The 20,140-nt window shown below is 35.0% G+C and overlaps 1 protein-coding gene and 1 long non-coding RNA gene across 2 annotated transcripts; both read left to right on the top strand.

Moving 5' to 3' along the window:
- The first annotated feature begins 810 nt into the window (after positions 1-810).
- Positions 811-11,591, top strand: LOC138330947 (uncharacterized). The gene is made up of 5 exons (XR_011209630.1): positions 811-929; positions 4,166-4,238; positions 10,350-10,388; positions 10,737-10,766; positions 11,562-11,591. It is a non-coding gene; the product is annotated as an uncharacterized lncRNA (long non-coding RNA).
- Positions 11,592-13,081: 1,490 nt separating this feature from the next.
- LOC138330946 (uncharacterized) lies at positions 13,082-19,702 on the top strand. The gene is made up of 10 exons (XM_069278420.1): positions 13,082-13,411; positions 14,183-14,212; positions 14,617-14,640; positions 16,145-16,159; positions 16,714-16,731; positions 17,104-17,133; positions 17,539-17,568; positions 17,779-17,802; positions 18,866-18,889; positions 19,383-19,702. Exons 1-10 carry the CDS (start codon positions 13,317-13,319, stop codon positions 19,414-19,416), a joined length of 324 nt encoding a protein of 107 aa, XP_069134521.1. The 5' UTR covers positions 13,082-13,316; the 3' UTR covers positions 19,417-19,702.
- Positions 19,703-20,140: the final 438 nt, after the last annotated feature.

Below are 20,140 nucleotides of genomic sequence, written 5' to 3'. Positions count from 1 at the left end.
AGCCAATTGATGAACATTTTGTTAAAATCTGTATCTGAAATTTGTGCAACATAAGTATGTATATTGATTCAGGACGTGACCTGCTGAACAAATGATGAACAAAATGACACAAAAAATCCTTATCTGCGAAACATGTTGGTACAGTAGAAACAGTGATTGATTAAATAACTTTTTTATATATCTACACTATTAGCTGACTACATTGTATACAAACATATCTCTGGTTAATGACGCTAGACTTCCCCTGGTAGGCGGACGAGGTCACACTTCCCATTGATATATATATATATATAGGTTTTTTTTCTATTATTGTCTTTCGATATACCCAGCATTTAACTGGAAGTGTAATGACGGAATTCTTATCAGTATGCCATCAAATCAAAGCATTTAAAAACAGACGAGTTAAAGAACATGGACTATTTGTCAGGCTATTACAGGACAATTAAGATATAATAAAAAGGGTAAAACCTGTCAACTATAGTTTGCACTATGACAGTTCATTAAAACAATAATAGCGGTGACACATTAGAACACAGCCAACCGTCACCTCCTAATATAAACCGATATCAAACTTAACTAATTGTCTAAAATAACTAATTCGGGGGGACCATGTGGGGGTACTGTTATCGTAGACAACTGGTTGCTGTATTTAACAGGCATTATAGAACTTAAATTATTTTGTAAACTCTCAAAATAGATATCACATATCAAAATGTAACGAATCAATTTATAAGTGTGTTCCAAATTACAGAGTGTCATTGTAATTTTTTTCGTAAACCCCTTTCCACACCTCACCACCACAGTGTAATGATCTGGATTAACACGAGTGTTTATAAAATGTGTTGATTATATATACGTTGTGTTTATGGTTCTAACTCTCCGGTTACAGCAACAGATAATGATCTAAAATCGAGTACGCTTCACCAGAGGTAAGATAAACTTTATTACACATGAAAATAATATTCATTTGATATAGAGAATTATGTCGAACCTCATTTTGATGTAAAAATGGTTTCGCCTGTTTAATATTATGATGTAAGAATTTATTATCCAACAACCAGTCTGGCATAGAGACATATTTCCACAATTAAATTGTGACTGTATGTATAATTAATGTATGATATATAGTTCAGCCCACAACTACAATTGTGGAATCTTTTCTTGCAAAACTGTAACAAATTTTCAATAAAATCTTGAAATTTGTGTTTCATTTGATGTAAATGTTATAAACCGAAATCTTCTTTTAACATTTAAAATCATGGCGATGAAAATGACGTCATAAAGTTATTGATGGTTTAATGAAGAATTACTCCTCTTAATCCTCGATTATTTTTATTTCGATTTCCTCTATTAGAACATTGAACAATCGGTCCCATGTATCTAAATTTGGACATGCTAAAATATTCTTGAAGAGCCATCAAGAAACGGCGAAAGTATTAGAGGAAGGTCACTTAAAAGGTTTAATGATGAGCTTGTCTGTCTAGTTCGCCATCAGTCTTAAAAGGTTTAATGATGAGTTTGTCTGTCTAGTTCGCCATCAGTCTTAAAAGGTTTAATGATGAACTTGTCTGTCTAGTTCGCCATCAGTCTTAAAAGGTTTAATGATGAGTTTGTCTGTCTAGTTCGCCATCAGTCTTAAAAGTTTTAATGATGAGTTTGTCTGTCTAGTTCGCCATCAGTCTTAAAAGTTTTAATGATGAGTTTGTCTGTCTAGTTCGCCATCAGTCTTAAAAGATTTAATGATGAGTTTGTCTGTCTAGTTCGCCATCAGTCTTAAAAGGTTTAATGATGAGTTTGTCTGTCTAGTTCGCCATCAGTCTTAAAAGGTTTAATGATGAGTTTGTCTGTCTAGTTCGCCATCAGTCTTAAAAGATTTAATGATGAGTTTGTCTGTCTAGTTCGCCATCAGTTTAAAAGTTTTAATGATGAGTTTGTCTGTCTAGTTCGCCATCAGTCTTAAAAGGTTTAATGATGAGTTGTCTGTCTAGTTCGCCATCAGTCTTAAAAGTTTAATGATGAGTTTGTCTGTCTAGTTCGCCATCAGTCTTAAAAGTTTTAATGATGAGTTTTGTCTGTCTAGTTCGCCATCAGTCTTAAAAGTTTTAATGATGAGTTTGTCTGTCTAGTTCGCCATCAGTCTTAAAAGGTTTAATGATGAGTTTGTCTGTCTAGTTCGCCATCAGTCTTAAAAGGTTTAATGATGAGTTTGTCTGTCTAGTTCGCCATCAGTCTTAAAAGTTTTAATGATGAGTTTGTCTGTCTAGTTCGCCATCAGTCTTAAAAGGTTTAATGATGAGTTTGTCTGTCTAGTTCGCCATCAGTCTTAAAAGGTTTAATGATGATTGTGGTTTGTCTGTCTAGTTCGCCTCACAGTCTTAAAAGGTTTAATGATGAGTTTGTCTGTCTAGTTCGCCATCAGTCTTAAAAGTTTTAATGATGAGTTTGTCTGTCTAGTTCGCCATCAGTCTTAAAAGTTTTAATATGAAGTTTGTCTGTCTAGTTCGCCATCAGTCTTAAAAGTTTTAATGATGAGTTTGTCTGTCTAGTTCGCCATCAGTCTTAAAATATTTAATGATGAGCTTGTCTGACTAGTTCGCCATCAGTCTTAAAAGTTTTAATGATGAGTTTGTCTGTCTAGTTCGCCATCAGTCTAAAAAGGTTTAATGATGAGCTTTTCTGACTAGTTCGCCATCAGTCTTAAATGGTTTCATTATGAACTTGTCTGTCGAGTTCGCCATCAGTCTTAAAAGGTTTAATGATGAGTTTGTCTGTCTAGTTCGCCATCAGTCTTAAAAGGTTTAATGATGAGTTTGTCTGTCTAGTTCGCCATCAGTCTTAAAAGTTTTAATGATGAGTTTGTCTGTCTAGTTCGCCATCAGTCTTAAAAGGTTTAATGATGAGTTTGTCTGTCTAGTTCGCCATCAGTCTTAAAAGATTTAATGATGAGTTTGTCTGTCTAGTTCGCCATCAGTCTTAAAAGTTTTAATGATGAGTTTGTCTGTCTAGTTCGCCATCAGTCTTTAAAGGTTTAATGATGAGTTTGTCTGTCTAGTTCGCCATCAGTCTTAAAAGGTTTAATGATGAGTTTGTCTGTCTAGTTCGCCATCAGTCTTAAAAGGTTTAATGATGAGTTTGTCTGTCTAGTTCGCCATCAGTCTTAAAAGTTTAATGATGAGTTTGTCTGTCTAGTTCGCCATCAGTCTTAAAAGGTTTAATGATGAGTTTGTCTGTCTAGTTCGCCATCAGTCTTAAAAGGTTTTAATGATGAGTTTGTCTGTCTAGTTCGCCATCAGTCTTAAAAGGTTTAATGATGAGTTTGTCTGTCTAGTTCGCCATCAGTCTTAAAAGTTTTAATGATGAGTTTGTCTGTCTAGTTCGCCATCAGTCTTAAAAGTTTTAATGATGAGTTTGTCTGTCTAGTTCGCCATCAGTCTTAAAAGGTTTAATGATGAGTTTGTCTGTCTAGTTCGCCATCAGTCTTAAAAGGTTTAATGATGAGTTTGTCTGTCTAGTTCGCCATCAGTCTTAAAAGTTTTAATGATGAGTTTGTCTGTCTAGTTCGCCATCAGTCTTAAAAGGTTTAATGATGAGCTTGTCTGTCTAGTTCGCCATCAGTCTTAAAAGTTTTAATGATGAGTTTGTCTGTCTAGTTCGCCATCAGTCTTAAAAGATTTAATAATGATTTTTGAACCTGTCTAGTTCGCCATCAGTCTTAAAAGTTTTAATGATGAGTTTGTCTGTCTAGTTCGCCATCAGTCTTAAAAGTTTTAATGATGAGTTTGTCTGTCTAGTTCGCTATCAGTCTTAAAAGGTTTAATGATGAGCTTGTCTGTCGCGTTCGTCATCAGTTTTAAAAGTTTTAATGATGAGCTTGTGTGTCTAGATCGCCATCAGTCTTGACATGTAGTATTGATGAAAGACAGAAGACATATCGGGAGTACAGGGTATATACTGTATATGTTCATATGTTACCGGTCGTCGTTTATTTTAGTGATTTTAGCGCTGTCGTTGAAGCGTTGATTCCTGTGCAGCGTTAAATTTTGTAAAAACGGTATTTCCGGTTTTAAGCCACCGAATTGCGCTAGTTCATATTCTTAAAGTACGTAACGCAGCTTTTACCAAATTTTACAGAAGTATTAAAGTAAGTATTTGTTTGTTTCCATAGCAGCAACAATTCCTGAGCTGAATGAGACTGACGTATACAGCTCCACGATGACGTCACCTGTACCACCTGACAGGTAAGGACTAATATAATCTTACATGGATCCGTCAATCCGAGGTTTTCACGAGGGTTGAGATATTCCTGTCCACTTGACAGATCCATGTTTGATTCTTTTTCTCCCAAACTTAGAAACAATATGAAATTTGCTCTCCTTCTGTTTATCACGCCATTATCACAGGAACGTCGTAATGCACCAAAATTGATGACGTTATCGACAATGGACACCGTGGTTACGCTGTATGTATTGATGACGTCACGTTATTGTCTGCATGTGAGCTGTCTTGCACCTCCATGTGTAATATAGTGTTACATCAGTCGTTTGAAGCCAGGTATGATGTTACTGAGACCAACTATGAAGTTTCGAAAAAAAAAATGAAAAATGTTGAATGTGGCCCACAATAAATACAAACGGAAACGATACGAAGAATTTCACGGAAACTCTCCATTTCCTGAAAATATCACCTGACCCGATCGATATAGGCTATATAGGCATATGTACGAAACGCTTCGGTAATTGTCGTGGACCCTATCGACTTCGCACGGGAGAAAAAGTAGAAAATGTGTAGGCCTATACACAGGGACCTGGCACGATTTTCAGACCAACACTATATATATATGTATTATGGTATCAATTATTTCTCGTTAAGATATGCGTCACTGATATGTAGAGCCCGTTTATTAAAACAAACTCGAATTAAAAATAAGTCCGTTTTATTCTACCGTCCATACCCTTGATATTATAATACACACACACACATATATATGTTGGTTAGCTACATGTATTTAAGCCAGGTCCCCGTGGGCCTATCAACGAAACATTTTCGGTAATTGTCGGTTTTGCAAGAGAAGATGGCAGGTATATTTATGAGACTATTTTTGTCCGTTTGATATATCTGTACAGCTAAAACCCGTTTCTAGTAGCTTACAAAAAAAAAAAACACAACGTGACATCATCATGGAGGTTTCCATCTTGTATTCAGTTTATTACAATGCGCATGTCTCAGACGCGTTTTACATACAAGCGTGTAGATACAGATTAACAGACTTACAGAAGTCCGAGTTTATACGCAAATAACTCTGTGTACCGTATTTCTACATTCCTCCCCTCTATTTAAAAAGTCAGGATCAGTTTAAATGTCTATAATTTCACCATTAATTTAATAGGGACACCTATTTAGAGTATATTTGTTCTTTAAAGATACACCATGTAAATTATAGACTTTAAATTTACTCATTTCTTTTAAATCATAAAAGGTGTCAAAATGTCAGTTTCTCAAATTATACGACACTGTAGATGGATTTTTTAAAACACTCATTTTTTACTTTATGAAATGAAATAAAACACTTTAACAGTATAACATTGTCATTAGTTCTGTCATTAGAAAAATTAAACAAAACACTGAAACGTACACATTATAGAACCCAGGGGTTTTCTTAAGAGTCTGCACGGGGAGTTTTATTATGTCCCCAGAGCACAGTGCAGCTCTGGACCTATACCTAGATACAAATCTAAATCTTAACGCGAATGGAGCTTTCCTTCGATCGAGCTGCGGGTTTCGTCTCGGAGATGGTGCTCGCTGACACAGTCTTGCCCGAGGACACAGCCACAGGATTTTCCAACGTGGAGGCAGGCGTCGCGACATCGGATGGAGGCGTTTACATGATAGGGACTGTTTTCTGGGGCCTTCGGTTGTGAAAAGTTGGTATTGGTAATTTGGGTGTGGTAAGTCAACAACGAGTCTTCAGGGATGGGTAATTTCCCTTTGAAGATTTGATCGGTATGTTTCGCCACACCGCTCCATTACCAACATTTACTCGGTACGAAAGTGGACCTGTTTTCGATTCGATAGTTCCTGGGATCCACTTTTCTCCGCTTTGTCGATAATCCACGTACATTTACCGTTTTCTCCTTCGCTGAATTGTCGAGACGACTGATTTTCGTTTATCATCTTCTCCTGATTATTACGAACTGTAACGACTCGTGCTCGGTCGGATAAGACTCAGGCGTGTTTGTAACGATCTTCCCATGAACAAATGCGCCGAGGTTTTCGTTCGTTGTCGCATGTGGTGTCGATCTGTAGGCTAGTAGGAAAATTACAAAGTCTTTTATTTAACGTTCCTCCGTCCTTCCGCGATAGTTTCATGGACTGTTTGAACGTTTGAACTAGTCGTTCCGCTAAACCGTTGGTACGGGGGTGGTATGGTGCGGACGTAGTGTGACGTATACCGTTGTATTTCATGAAGTGTTGAAATTCGTCAGATACAAATTGTGGGCCGTTGTCCGAAACTATACATTCGGGTAAGCCGTTCCTGGAGAACACTTCACGCATAACTTCGATCGTTTTCGACGCCGTCGTCATTGACATTGGTATTATTTCGCGGCATTTTAGAATGAGCGTCCACCATGAGGAGGAACATGGACCCTTCGAAAGGTCCGGCGAAGTCGACATGGACTCGCTGCCATGGTAGTTGTGGCCATTCCCATGGGTGCACAGGTGCGGCGTTCGGGCTACTTTTGTGCATCAACACACCCATGACACTTTTTAGCTTGTGTTTCTAAAGTCACTGTCTATTCCTGCCACCAGACGGTAGCTCCTGGCTAGCGCCTTCATCTTGCTCGCACCAAGATGACCTTCATGTATTTGATCCATGACCTTGAGACGGAGATTTTCGGGAATTCTTACACGTATCACCCCACATCAAACATCCGTCATGTAACGATAGTTCCGTTTTACGGTTAGCATAGGCAGCTTATGTCGGGGTCTGCCTTCACATCATCTATTCCAACCGTTTAATGTCATTTCATAGACTTTCGACAATACTGGGTCTCTCCTTGTACTTTGTCGCACTTCCTTGACCGATACCGGTAGTGTGTCAAATTGAGTCGTCATGAACACATAGTCGACATCCGGCTCGTCGTTTCTCGTTCCTTCACGAATCGGTAAGCGCGATAGACCGTCAGCGTTTTAATCATGACTTTTCGTACCTTTGAATTCAATCTTGTACTGAAAACCGGACAAATACAACGCGTATCGTTGAAGACGTGCGGCTGTCGTAGCAGGAATACCTTTCTGTGGGTGGAAAATAGACACCAGGGTTGATGGTCCGTTATTAGTGTGAACTCACGACCGTAGAGATAGGCGTAGAACTTTTTCACACCCCATACAATTCCCAGAGCTTCCTTGTCTATTTGCGAGTAGTTTTTTTTCAGCAGCAGTAAGGCTTCGCGAGGCATATGCTATTGGCTTTTCGTCGCCGTTCTCGAGACGATGAGACAATACAGCACCGATACCAAACGGAGACGCGTCGCACGAGAGTACCACGGGTAATCGCTGGTCGTAATGCGTTAGAACTTTTCGTCCGATGTCATCATTTCCTTCACACGGTCGACGGCCTTCTGACATTCCTCGTCCATTCCCATTCAGCATCCTTTTCCAGAAGTTTGTGTGTAGCGGGCTAAGTACGGTAGCAAGGTTTGGGAGAAACCTCGCATAATAGTTCACTAACCCTAACAGAGCTCGGAGTTCACTCACGGTTTTCGGAATCGGAGCGTTTACTACAGAGTTGACCTTGTCGTCGGTTTTGTGAATACCGTCCTTGTCGATTACATGACCGCAGAATTCGATCTTGTCGAACATAAACGCACTTTTCTCCTTGTTTAGGCGTAGACCAAATTTATCTAGGCGCGAAGCACGGTTTCGAGGTTTCAGCATATGTTCTTCCTCCGTTTCGCCGGTTATAATCATATATCATCGAGAATACATTGGACACGACCTATCCCTTGAAGCACTTGGTTCCATGGCACGTTGCCAAATGGCAGGTGCCGAGGGCTATACCAACGCCATCACGAGCCTCTGATATTGGAAAAGGCCAAGATGGGTGTTTATAGTTAGGAATTTCCGATCCTCTGGTCCTCACCTCCATTTGCAGGTACGCCGCTGCTTTAAGTCCAAGTACTTTGTAAATTTTTGCACACCTCCGGCTAACGAAGCGAATATGTCCTCAACTTTCGGTAACGGATACTGGTCCACACGTCGAGTACCGGGTTGATTGTGACCTTGAAATCTCCACAAATTCTCACGGAATTGTCTTTCTTAGGATTGGCACAATCGTGTGGCCCATTCACTCGTTTTCGAACCTTCTTTAGGATACCAGCACCCATTAATCGTGTTATCTCAGTTTCAATTTTTGGTTTAATGGCATATGCCACAGTTCTCGCCTTACAAAATATTTCGGATTGGCCCCGGGGCGTCTACTTTGATCTGAGCGGTAATGTCCTTTAACGTACCCAACTCATCCTTGAACACGGCGGCATATATCAGTTTTGAGACCTTGTACTGTCATGTTTTCACATTTCTCATGAAAGTTGAGTCGCCGAGCTTCCTTGATTGCCGTCCAATCAAGTGTCAACACATCGAGCCAGTTCCTTCCGAGTAATGGCGGACCTCTGCACTCCTCACTAACAACGTGTAATCGGTAGCACTGCTTTTTGTCCGTTTAGGTTGACCTTCACCTTAATTTGACCTAGTGCCTTTATTTTCTCACCGACTAGAGTACGAGTTTTAAATCTATCGTTTCCAGTTTTTTACAGTCACTGAAATGTCTCTTATAGACGGACACAGGAAACGATGATGGTAACTGGAGAACCGGTGTCCAGTTCCATAGCGATTACTTTAACCGTTCACTTCCGCATGCACTTCCGGTTTTACCCAATTATGACGTCACTGTCGAGGTTCTTTACCGTGAATGTTAAACTTCCAAGTAGACTGTCATCATCACTGTCATCGTGATCTAGAGAGTACACCTTCCCCTTTTTTTAATTTCCAGAATTAGACTTCTTTTCTGTGTTTCGGCAGGCTCTCTGTATGTGTCCTTTTTCTTTACAAGCGTTGCACGAGTAGTCCTTGTAGAAACATTCCTCCGCACTATGATTTTTTCCCTTGCACCGAAAACATGGTTTCTGTGATTTCTTTTCATTCTTTAAGCCGCTTTGTTGAGTTTTTTTCTTCATTTTCTTGTTTTGGTTAACCTTGTTTATTTTGTTTACAATGTTTCCTGACTTTCCCTCTGAAGTTCCACAGCATCTCGGGATGCAGTTTCCATTGCAATTGCAATATCTAACGCGTTTTTATAGGTCAGATTATCTTCAGACAGCAGTTTCTTTTTGTATATTGTCATTACGTAGACCACACACTAACCTGTCTCTCAAAGTTTCATCCAAAGACTGTCCAAACCCACAATGCTCACTTAATTTTCGTATGGCTGCATTGAATTCTCTGATCGACTCACCCGACTTCTGGTATCTCTTGTGAAACCTAAAACGCTCGGCTATCTGTAGCGGTTGAGGGTTAAAATGTCCATTTAAGACGCCGACCAAATCTACATACGATTTATCACCCGGTAAATCTGGTGCAACCAAGTCATGCAGGATGGAATAACGGTTTCCCGCCAATAACACTCAACAACACCGGAACTTTTTTTTCCATTTGGCACCTCATTTGCCTAAAAAATTGTTCCAGACGTTCCTGATAACACTTCCACGACTCGACGGAATCGTCAAAGTTGTCGATTTTCCCCATGCGTCCAGCCATCCTCGTCGCCAGAATGTTATATCGTAGCTAAAACCCGTTTCTAGTAGCTTACAACACAAAGTGACATCATCATGGAGGTTTCCATCTTGTATTCAGTTTATTACAATGCGCATGCTCAGACATACAAGCGTGTAGTGATACAGATTAACAGACTTACTAAAGTCCGAGTTTATACAAATAACACTGTGCACCGTATATTTACTACAGATATCATAGGTTTATCTGCATGGACTTATGTCATAATAATACGTCGTTCATCTTTTATTCTAGTCATTGGTTTCAATGTTCGGTCATTGTAAACGTTTATGATTGCAAATAAGAATGAACAGTTACGTATAGTGGACCTTTAAATAGACAGATGAAGATATGAAATCTACATGTATAAGGTTGTATATCTAAGAAGCACGATTTCACAGTTCAGTATATAGCGAGACGTTAATATAACGTTTTAATGGTAAACCAAACTATTTTGTAGGGTAATTCAACATTTGGATTACCGAATGCTATTATCAGTTCTTCAATGTTACTGATTTCAGGAATGAAAGAGACGAGGAAAATGAGATACCGACCAATCTGTAAATATCACCATATTTTAATATTATACGTTTTTTGGGGGGTTGATGTATTTAAAGGCAAAAGCAAACTATTGGAAGCATAGCCAAATTATACTAATTCTTTTATTCATAAATATATCTGTGGACTGTTTTATTTGAGATCGATTTCATTTTATTTGGAATTATAAGACAATACCCTACGGACTTGTTTACAAGTTCAAGGTAAACGATTCACAAATAACAAGATTTTAAGTGGATTTTTTCCTGATACATTGTAATTAAAAAATAATATTTCATTTTGAGAATGGTAAATATCATAATGAAAGATTCATGCATTGCCTGTAAGATTATATTGATATTGTATTTCAGACGTGATCAATTTGAAGGCTGGGACTTAACGTAAGCTTTACCTATTTCCTAATATCAGTATAAAATTTGATGTCCGTGACATTTAAAGTGAATAGTCGGGGCAAAGCAAACCAGTCTAAATGCGTTCATTGGCCTTCCAAAAGTTCTCACATATCTAATACGACGGTCAAGTTCTGCTTACGTTTCCCAGTTCTGACCATTGAAATAAAGGAAAGTTGAAAGTATTGAAAGCGAGGCTGCGTAGAAATGTAACATAGTCAGCTGGGAGGGCGTTTTAATATTTCTATACTTTAAATTAATTTCTACGTACGCAGACAGATTTTGACGAGAAAGTTTATTTTTCTATTCCATAAGAAATTATACTGGATACTTTTCACACCATTTTTATCGACTTTAGCCATCCTTGCCCGACTGTTCACTTAAAGTCAGTACATGAAAGAATTTATATTTGATAAATTCATTTAAGCGGGTACTCTGTAGTAGAATCTATATCATACCATATGTTACAACCGGTAAAAAGTGGGTATAATCGAATCATACATTTCCAATATAGTAGGATTTTCAGGAATTGAAATTAACTTTCTGATTATTGGCAAAACTAATACATTTTAACGAAACAAGTTCCCATAAAACCTGAAAATTGATTTCGTATTCCTGACTGTCTGTTGTTGATAATAATGCATTTTACGAGTAAATAAATGTGTATGTGTTTGTCCAATGATTATCCTGTTCTATGTCATAAAATAAAACGCAATTCTCCTTTATGCGTTTTTTCATTGAAATAATAACAAAAAACTTTTTATTTTAACGATAATATTTTTTTAGATCAGAGGAATTTGAAAATGTCGACGAAGAGTGAGTGTTATCCTTACAGTAGTAACCTTTCTAACCTATTCTTTCTGTTGAGTTTGTCTCCTTTTTAAAGTCTAGTTACATGCAAACCAATGAAAGCTCTTTGATGTGTTAGCGTGTTGAACCTGTATGAAAGTGTAGATGTATTTGTTTTCTTATAAAAATAGATCCTGACCATTTTCTAAAACTATTTAAGGACATTTACAAAGTTATTTTCAATCTTTCAAATTTATAGTAACGTATTCATCATCCCATTTTGCAAGAAATGAGCTTGAGATTATCATGGAATTAAGACTTGGATGTGGATCGAAAACAAATAAGATATGCCCGTTATATACCATAGCTCTTATAAAATTGGAAACAATATCGTACATCTACAAATACATAGTATTCTTCATAATCCGTTAACATAATTACGTTCCCAGAGTGGCTAAATGGCTTTTATTCAGAAGAGTACGTATCAATTTTTCAATTAAGATTTAAAATGTATTATTGAATTTGTTTATTTAAATATTCTGAAAACAAATATGCGAGATATCCAAGGATATTGTGTCCACTTCCTTCATTTATGACAGACCGTGAAACTTTCTAACAATAATCTTGGTTTCTAATGGCGTACCACATAACAGTCAGTGCAATTGTAGTAAAACGTTTTCTAAAAATTTTTTATTTCAAACACTTACTACTAGTTCCTGTGTGAGTTGTTTTGTACCTACCAACTACGAAAACATAAAAAAAACCGGACCTTTATATCACGATGTCGGTTATCTTGTCAGTGTTTTACTGTTGAACACGTTTGGATTGATTTATTTGGCAAAATTGTAAATCCTGTTTTGTGATGATGTGGATATAATTGATGGGAAACCAAAGTACATATTAGTTACTTCGGACAAAGGACTAATTTGATAACTTGTAACTAAAATGTTTACAAGTATCCCTAGTGTGAGTCTACATCCACAGAATTACATGTATAAAAATATAATAATGGATTTCAAGATGCCCCACCGCCGACAGAGCATGAATATTTTACTCAAAATTTGAAAAATTATTGATGTTTAATCTGCATATATATGGCCAATTAACACAAAAATATAATAAAAAATAAATTATTTTGTCTTTGCTGCTTGAGCAATAAAGTACGTCATTCCAATATAACACATAGTGCCACCAAATTTTATTCTGGATGCAATTAAATCATTTTTGATATTGTTTATCTTGAAATAAAATTAGAAGCTCAAACTTTTCAATGGTGGTAATTGGTGTAAAGTAAGTCATTTTGCAACTGAAGAAAAATACTAAATCGCTGCTAATATAACGTTTTAATGGTAAACCAAACTATTTTGTAGGGTAATTCAACATTTGGATTACCGAATGCTTATTATCAGTTCTTCAATGTTACTGATTTCAGGAATGAAAGAGACGAGGAAAATGAGATACCGACCAATCTGTAAATATCACCATATTTTAATATTATACGTTTTTTGGGGGGTTGATGTATTTAAAGGCAAAAGCAAACTATTGGAAGCATAGCCAAATTATACTAATTCTTTTATTCATAAATATATCTGTGGACTGTTTTATTTGAGATCGATTTCATTTTATTTGGAATTATAAGACAATACCCTACGGACTTGTTTACAAGTTCAAGGTAAACGATTCACAAATAACAAGATTTTAAGTGGATTTTTTCCTGATACATTGTAATTAAAATAATATTTCATTTTGAGAATGGTAAATATCATAATGAAAGATTCATGCATTGCCTGTAAGATTATATTGATATTGTATTTCAGACGTGATCAATTTGAAGGCTGGGACTTAACGTAAGCTTTACCTATTTCCTAATATCAGTATACAATTGATGTCCGTGACATTTAAAGTGAATAGTCGGCGGGCAAAGCAAACCAGTCTAAATGCGTTCATTGGCCTTCCAAAAGTTCTCACATATTAATACGACGGTCAAGTTCTGCTTACGTTTCCCAGTTCTGACCATTGAAATAAAGGAAAGTTGAAAGCATTGAAAGCGAGGCTGCGTAGGAATGTAACATAGTCAGCTGGGAGGACGTTTTAATATTTCTATACTTTAAATTAATTTCTACGTACGCAGACGGATTTTGACGAGAAAGTTTATTTTTCTATTCCATAAGAAATTATACTGGATACTTTCACACCATTTTTATCGACTTTAGCCATCCTTGCCCGACTGTTCACTTTAAAGTCAGTACATGAAAGAATTTATATTTGATAAATTCAATTAGCGGGTACCTGTATAGAATCTATATCATAACATATGTTACAACCGGTAAAAAGTGGTATAATCGAATCATACATTTCCAATATAGTAGGATTTTCAGGAATTGAAATTAACTTTCTGATTATTGCAAAACTAATACATTTTAACGAAACTAGTTCCCATTAACCTGAAAATTGATCGTATTCCTGTCTGTTGTTGATAATTATGCATTTTACGAGTAAAATAAATGTGTAGTGTTTGTCAATGATTATCATGTTCTATGTCATAAAATAAAGCGCATTCTTAATGCGTTTTTCATTAAAATAATAACAAACTTTTATTTTACGAAAATATTTTTTAGATCAGAGGAATTTGAAAATGTCGACGAAGAGTGAGTGTTATCCTTACAGTAGTAACCTTTCTAACCCATTCTTTCTGTTGAGTTACATGCAAGCCAATGAAAGCTCTTTGATGTGTTAGCGGTTGTACCTGTATGAAAGTGTAGATGTATTTGTTTTCTTATAAAAATATATCCTGACCATTTTCTAAAACTTGTTTTAACTATGTAAAGGATTTCCATTTACAAAGTTATTTTCAATCTTTCAATTTATAGTAATGTATTCATCATCTATTTTGCTAGAAATGAGCTTGAGATTATCATGAATAAGACTTGGATGTTGGATCGAAAACAAATAAGATATGCCCGTTATAACCATAGCTCTTATAAAATTAAAAACTATATGTACATCTACAAATACATGTATCTTCATATCGTTATCTTAATGACGTTTCCAGAGTGCGAAAGGCTTTATTCAAAGAGTAAGTATCAATTTTCAATTAAGTTTTAATGGATTATTAATTGAATATTTATATTCTGAAAACATTCATGCGAATACCAAAGAATTGTGACCCTTCCTACAATTATGACAGACGGAATCTTTCTAACAATAATCTTGGTTACAATGGCGTACCACATACAGTCGTGCACATGTAGTTAACGTTTCCTAAAATTTTTATTTCAAACACTACTACAAGTTCTGTTGCGTATTTTGTCCTACCACTACGGAAAATAAAAACCGACTTTATATCGATGTCGGTTATCTGTCTGTGTTTTTCTGATGATACGTTTGGATGGATTTATTTTGCAAATTGAAACCTGTTTTGTGATGATGTGGATATAATTGAAACAAAGTACATATTAGTTACTTCGGACAAAGGACGAATTGAGTTGATGTTGTGGTGTATAATTGTGTATTGTGTTTGTCGGTCGGCGTTATGGTAACATGTTACAAGTATCCCTGGTGTGAGTCTACATCCACAGAATTACATGTATAAAAATAATAATGGATTTCAAGATGCCCCACCGCCGACAGAGCATGAATATTATACTCATAATTTGAAAAATTATTGATGTTTAATCATGCATATATATGGCCAATTAACACAAAATATAATAAAAAATAAATTATTTTGTCTTTGCTGCTTGAGCAATAAGTACGTCATTCCATATAAAACATAGTGCCACCAATTTTATTCTGGATGCAATTAATCATTTTTGATATTTTTATCTTGAAATAAAATTAGAAGCTCAAACTTTTCAATGGTGGTAATGGTGTAAAGTAAGTAATTTTTACAACTGAAGAAAAATACTAAATCGCCTGCTCTTGATTTTTATTTAGGAAAAATACCATTTGTCAGCGGTGGAGCATCTTGAAAACTTAATTTGGTCTTATAAATCAAACCTAGATAAATGACAGATTGTTTGAACGTGGTATATAGGATTAAATGTTTTATCCAGGAAAGACGGCAGTTTATAACAATTCAGTAACACAATTGAAAGAGAAATCAGGTTATTTTTAATAAAATGTTAAGAAATGTAATTTTTTAGATTATAGTACAGGGCTTAGCTTTTCATTATGTTGACATGTTTCAACAATGACGTTAGGAATGAAAACTCTTTGTTGATTAAGTTATGGAATAATAAGATCATCTAAAACTCGTTAGATAAACAGCTTAATGTAAACAAAATGTAAACAAACATGTAGACAAACACGTTGTGTTAGTATTATTTTGGACTGAGAAGGCCCTATAGTGGCTGAACATATTTTCCATAGAAATGATTTTGATTTTACTTTGAATTAATTTTGGCCTTTTATTTCGGATTATTAATATACTAGCTATATACTGTTTTTACCTCATTATGAAACGACTTAATTAATGACCACCAATTTAAGATTCGATATGAATCATTCACTTTGGCATTGTTAAATGTCAGAATGTTGATGTGATATTCTGTAAATGTTTGCTTTGTTGTTTTGTCTAGGCTGATGGAAGATAGGTAAGTTAATAATATTAACCTACGTAGCGTAATGTGTAAAGAATCTTTTCCAATAATTGCAATATAAACGACTCAGTTTGCTATAGAAGAAGAATCATGTGTATTACTAGAACTGTCCCGCGTCTAGCGTCAATATACTATCAAGATTCCAAAGTACTATTTATCATCAGTTATTCTCTTCTTCCGGTGATAGTGACACCATATTTTGACCTGATTTTTGTGAAGTCACAATTCCCTGAAGGTCGTATATTACTTTTTGCTTTCTCGAGTCTTCCTTTTTCAAGTAATTGGATACGTGTTATGTAAACCATTCTCTATCCTATATATGTACTGTTATCATTACGATGAAGTTAAATAATATTTCTTAAATAAAGAAATATTGTTGTAGGCAATTTACAACAACATTGTACATATATGATTTTATACAAATGTATAAATGTTATTTCTTTTCAATTGGTAAAATATAACATTTGTAGGATAATTTAATGTGGATTATTAAAGTGCGTAGTTAATGCTTCAACTGCCATGGTAATTCTGATGTTTCTGATTGACAGGGAGACGCCAACACAGCTGTAAATATCACCATTTATATATTATTATTTTGGCTGAATGTCTGTAAGGCAAATCATTTAAAACATATCTACTTTATTTTTCTTTTTGTATTCGAGTTCATTTAGTTGCGTCCATCAACATATCTAAGATTTTCGTGTAAGATATATACAATACAGTTATTTCTAAAAGTAGATAACTTTTCCTAATAAAGACAAGGATATTCAGATTTGTTTACAACTTGAAGAAGAAATAATAAAGAAGAACAAAATTCGAGCATTGCAATACAATATTAATTTCAATATAAGATTGAAATGCTATTAGGTTTTCATGGTATTTTTTTATGTCCAGTTTGTAAAATCTATATAGATTTATATATTGACACTTTCTTTCAGACGTGATCAAATTAAAGCCTGGGAGTCGAGGTAACCTGTTCATACAACAAAACGCATGATTTTAGGGGTCAATTTCTGGACCTCTGACTCTGACGTACTTGTCTGACGCTCAACAGACCGAGCTTTAGAAAAGATAATTAAATTTGTGGTTTATATCTCCATGGTTACACTTCCATAAACGCCTTATGTGCTTACTATGATAAATCTATTATGAATTTATATATAACTATAACTGTAATACGCTACAACTATGATGTTTAAAATATTCATTTTTTTCAAAATCAATTATTATTGTGAAAATGTTTCAAATTTTCAAGCATTACCAAAAATATATTCGTGCGAAGAGAAATAAAGTAAATTTTATTACATTTTTAAAAAGTTATTCATAACAGGTATACTTTTTTCGAAACTAAAAGCTTGGTTTTTCCATTTCAGTTTTGAGAAATTTGAAAACATCGACAAAAGGTTTGTATATATATTATATCATTTACTTGTCTGATATCTTCTATGGCTTTCAATACTGCTAAATTTGGCAAATATTGATAATGTAGTTTTTTAACCTCAATGAATCGTGTTTTGTAAGCCACTTAATGTGTAAATAAATCTGAAACCCGTAACTCTTCAAAAATTACGAAACAATTTGTTACATGAAATTATATTTATTAATTTTTCCAGAGAAAGGGAAGCTCTACTGCAAGAGTATGTATCAATTTTCATTAATTTTTTTATGGTTGGTTGGCTGATTAGACCGTACGTCATTTTAGATCTAAGATAAATTAGGGACGACTTTATATGTAATGTAATGTGTTGTTAATGTTTTGGAAGTTGTGGTATATTCGTGTTGTGCCTTGATATTGATCTCTTTTTGTAGGGCTACGCCGTAAGACACCTAAATGCAAGCAAAAAATAAAATTAAGAATAAGATAAAAGGTTAAGTTCTGAATTTAGTCGTCTTTTGTAAGGGGAATGCAGATATTATTTAAACGCTCTACCTATCTATATGTAAAACATAAACGTAAATTATTAAATAATTCATCAAGACGATAAGCAGAAGGCTCCGCATTCGGCATTTGATCGCTCATTTTTTGTAGCGTAATTTTTATTTTTGGATTTTTTCTGTAAAGGAAAAGTGAGTTTTCCAAAATTGATAACATGTGCTCTTGAGAGTTGTGTTCTGTCATATTATAATTACTCTGGTTTCTTGGATTTTAACAGAGATCTTTTAACAACTTTCACTTTAAAACCTGTTTTTGTAGAAAATAGAATTTTATGAAATACAAAACAACATATAAACAGACAACGGCGTCAGTAAATGTGACATGTGTGGTGTCAACATAGAGCTGTATACTTGTCAAAAATAAACAAAGAAATCTTATACTTTCTATGTCGGAGGGTATCAACTAAAATTACTAACGATTTGTTTTAATGCGTGACGTTGGCTTATCTTATGATTAACCAATTCATTGTTAGGCATTTTGACAACATGCTCAAGGATCTAATTACAGGTTTAGGAATTGATTATTTTCGCAATTTGATTTCATTGAAAACGAAACAAATTCGTTTTAGCGGTTTTAACTTTAAGGGTATATATGAGTTAACAATTTCGAAAATTTTCGAGAATCATAGTAATGAACTGCGAAAATGCGAAAATATCCCGCGAAAACAAACAAAAAGGTGTCACAGTGATCTTCACCGTAACAAGATAAAATCGTAAATGTAAATGTTGGATTCTGTAATGGATTTTTTTATTTTAATTTTGTAGACTTGAGGAACACTTACCAGAGAGGTAAGTTGACAGCTTAAAATATTTGTATACCAAAAACTAATTTACAATTTCATTGTATCTAGAGTTGTCTTTATAGACAGGTTTTACATTTTTCCTAGAATGGTTTTCATAGACAGGTTTTTTATTGTTCTTGGAGTAGTTTTTATAGACAGGTTTTACATTTTTCCTAGAATGGTTTTCATAGACAGGTTTTACATTGTTCTTGGAGTGGTTTTTATAGACAGGCTTTACATTGTTCCTAGCATGTTTTTTGACAGGTTTTACATTGTTCTTGGAGTGGTTTTTATAGAGGTTTTTATAGACAGGTTTTACATTGTTCCTAGCATGTTTTTGACAGGTTTTACTACCTTACGTTTAAGGTTAGTTTACAATAGAACTAAATTGACATTCTATTCCAAAGCCAATAACAGGTCACTGAACTTTAATTTCTCGGTTATTTTTCATATTATCACATTTCATTGTATAAGTATCGATCTGTTTATTTATTTTACAGATTGTCTGACTTGGAAGTATGGCTGCTGAAGTAAGTATGTTAAATATTATTTTACATATTTTTCTGATAAGGTATAGTATAATTATGTAGTTTGGACGAAGTCAACTTCGCTAGCCTAGGTTATTCAGAACGATACCCCTGAAACCCTGGCGGATATCACGTTGAAACTGAAGTGTCTGCTTTCAAATTCTGATTGAATGCGACTGGGTTCAGTCGACCAATGAACAAAAAAAAAAGACTTAACTGAACTGAAGTGATTGCAGTGACCATTGAAGCATGTCATAACCGACAATTACCGAGGCGTTATTAGGTCTACACATTTCCACGTTGATGCAGTATTCAATCCACTTGTTTCAAAGTAGGTTTACTAAAAGGTATTCAGTTGGTAATTATGTTTATCCACTATTTAAACCTGATCTGTAGGTATGTGCGAGAATTTGTTAACAATCAATCTCAGCCGTTTTATAATTAAATTAGTCGGTCAAATCAAGTATCACGAATTATAATTTTATATTTATAATAAATGAGATAATACAAAGAACATGTAGCATTATTGAGTAAGCCTATGTTGTATGTATGTACGTACATTTGTATATCTTTATAAATGTAGGTGCATTTTAGATGTTTGTAAAATTCAATACAACCAGAAACATATGTGCATATTGTACAGTACATGTGTCTGGTGCTAGCACGTAGTTTCCGCCGCCGACTTTCATTCTCTGCAAACACGTTTTATATGTTTCTTGATTACAATATAA

This window comes from Argopecten irradians, chromosome 9 (assembly GCF_041381155.1).
Source record: "Argopecten irradians isolate NY chromosome 9, Ai_NY, whole genome shotgun sequence".
Lineage (NCBI taxonomy): Eukaryota > Metazoa > Mollusca > Bivalvia > Pectinida > Pectinidae > Argopecten > Argopecten irradians.
Note: the sequence above shows the minus strand (reverse complement) of the source record. Positions and strands in the feature narration are given on the sequence as shown.

Bases quoted from the DNA above. Each gene is read 5' to 3' on its own strand.
- LOC138330946 (XM_069278420.1), top strand. From the start codon at position 13,317: ATGGTAAATATCATAATGAAAGATTCATGCATTGCCTGTAAGATTATA. The intron at 17,569-17,778 runs GTTTGTATATAT...TAATTTTTCCAG, and splicing joins TTTGAAAACATCGACAAAAG to AGAAAGGGAAGCTCTACTGC. The intron at 18,890-19,382 runs GTAAGTTGACAG...TTTATTTTACAG, and splicing joins GAGGAACACTTACCAGAGAG to ATTGTCTGACTTGGAAGTAT.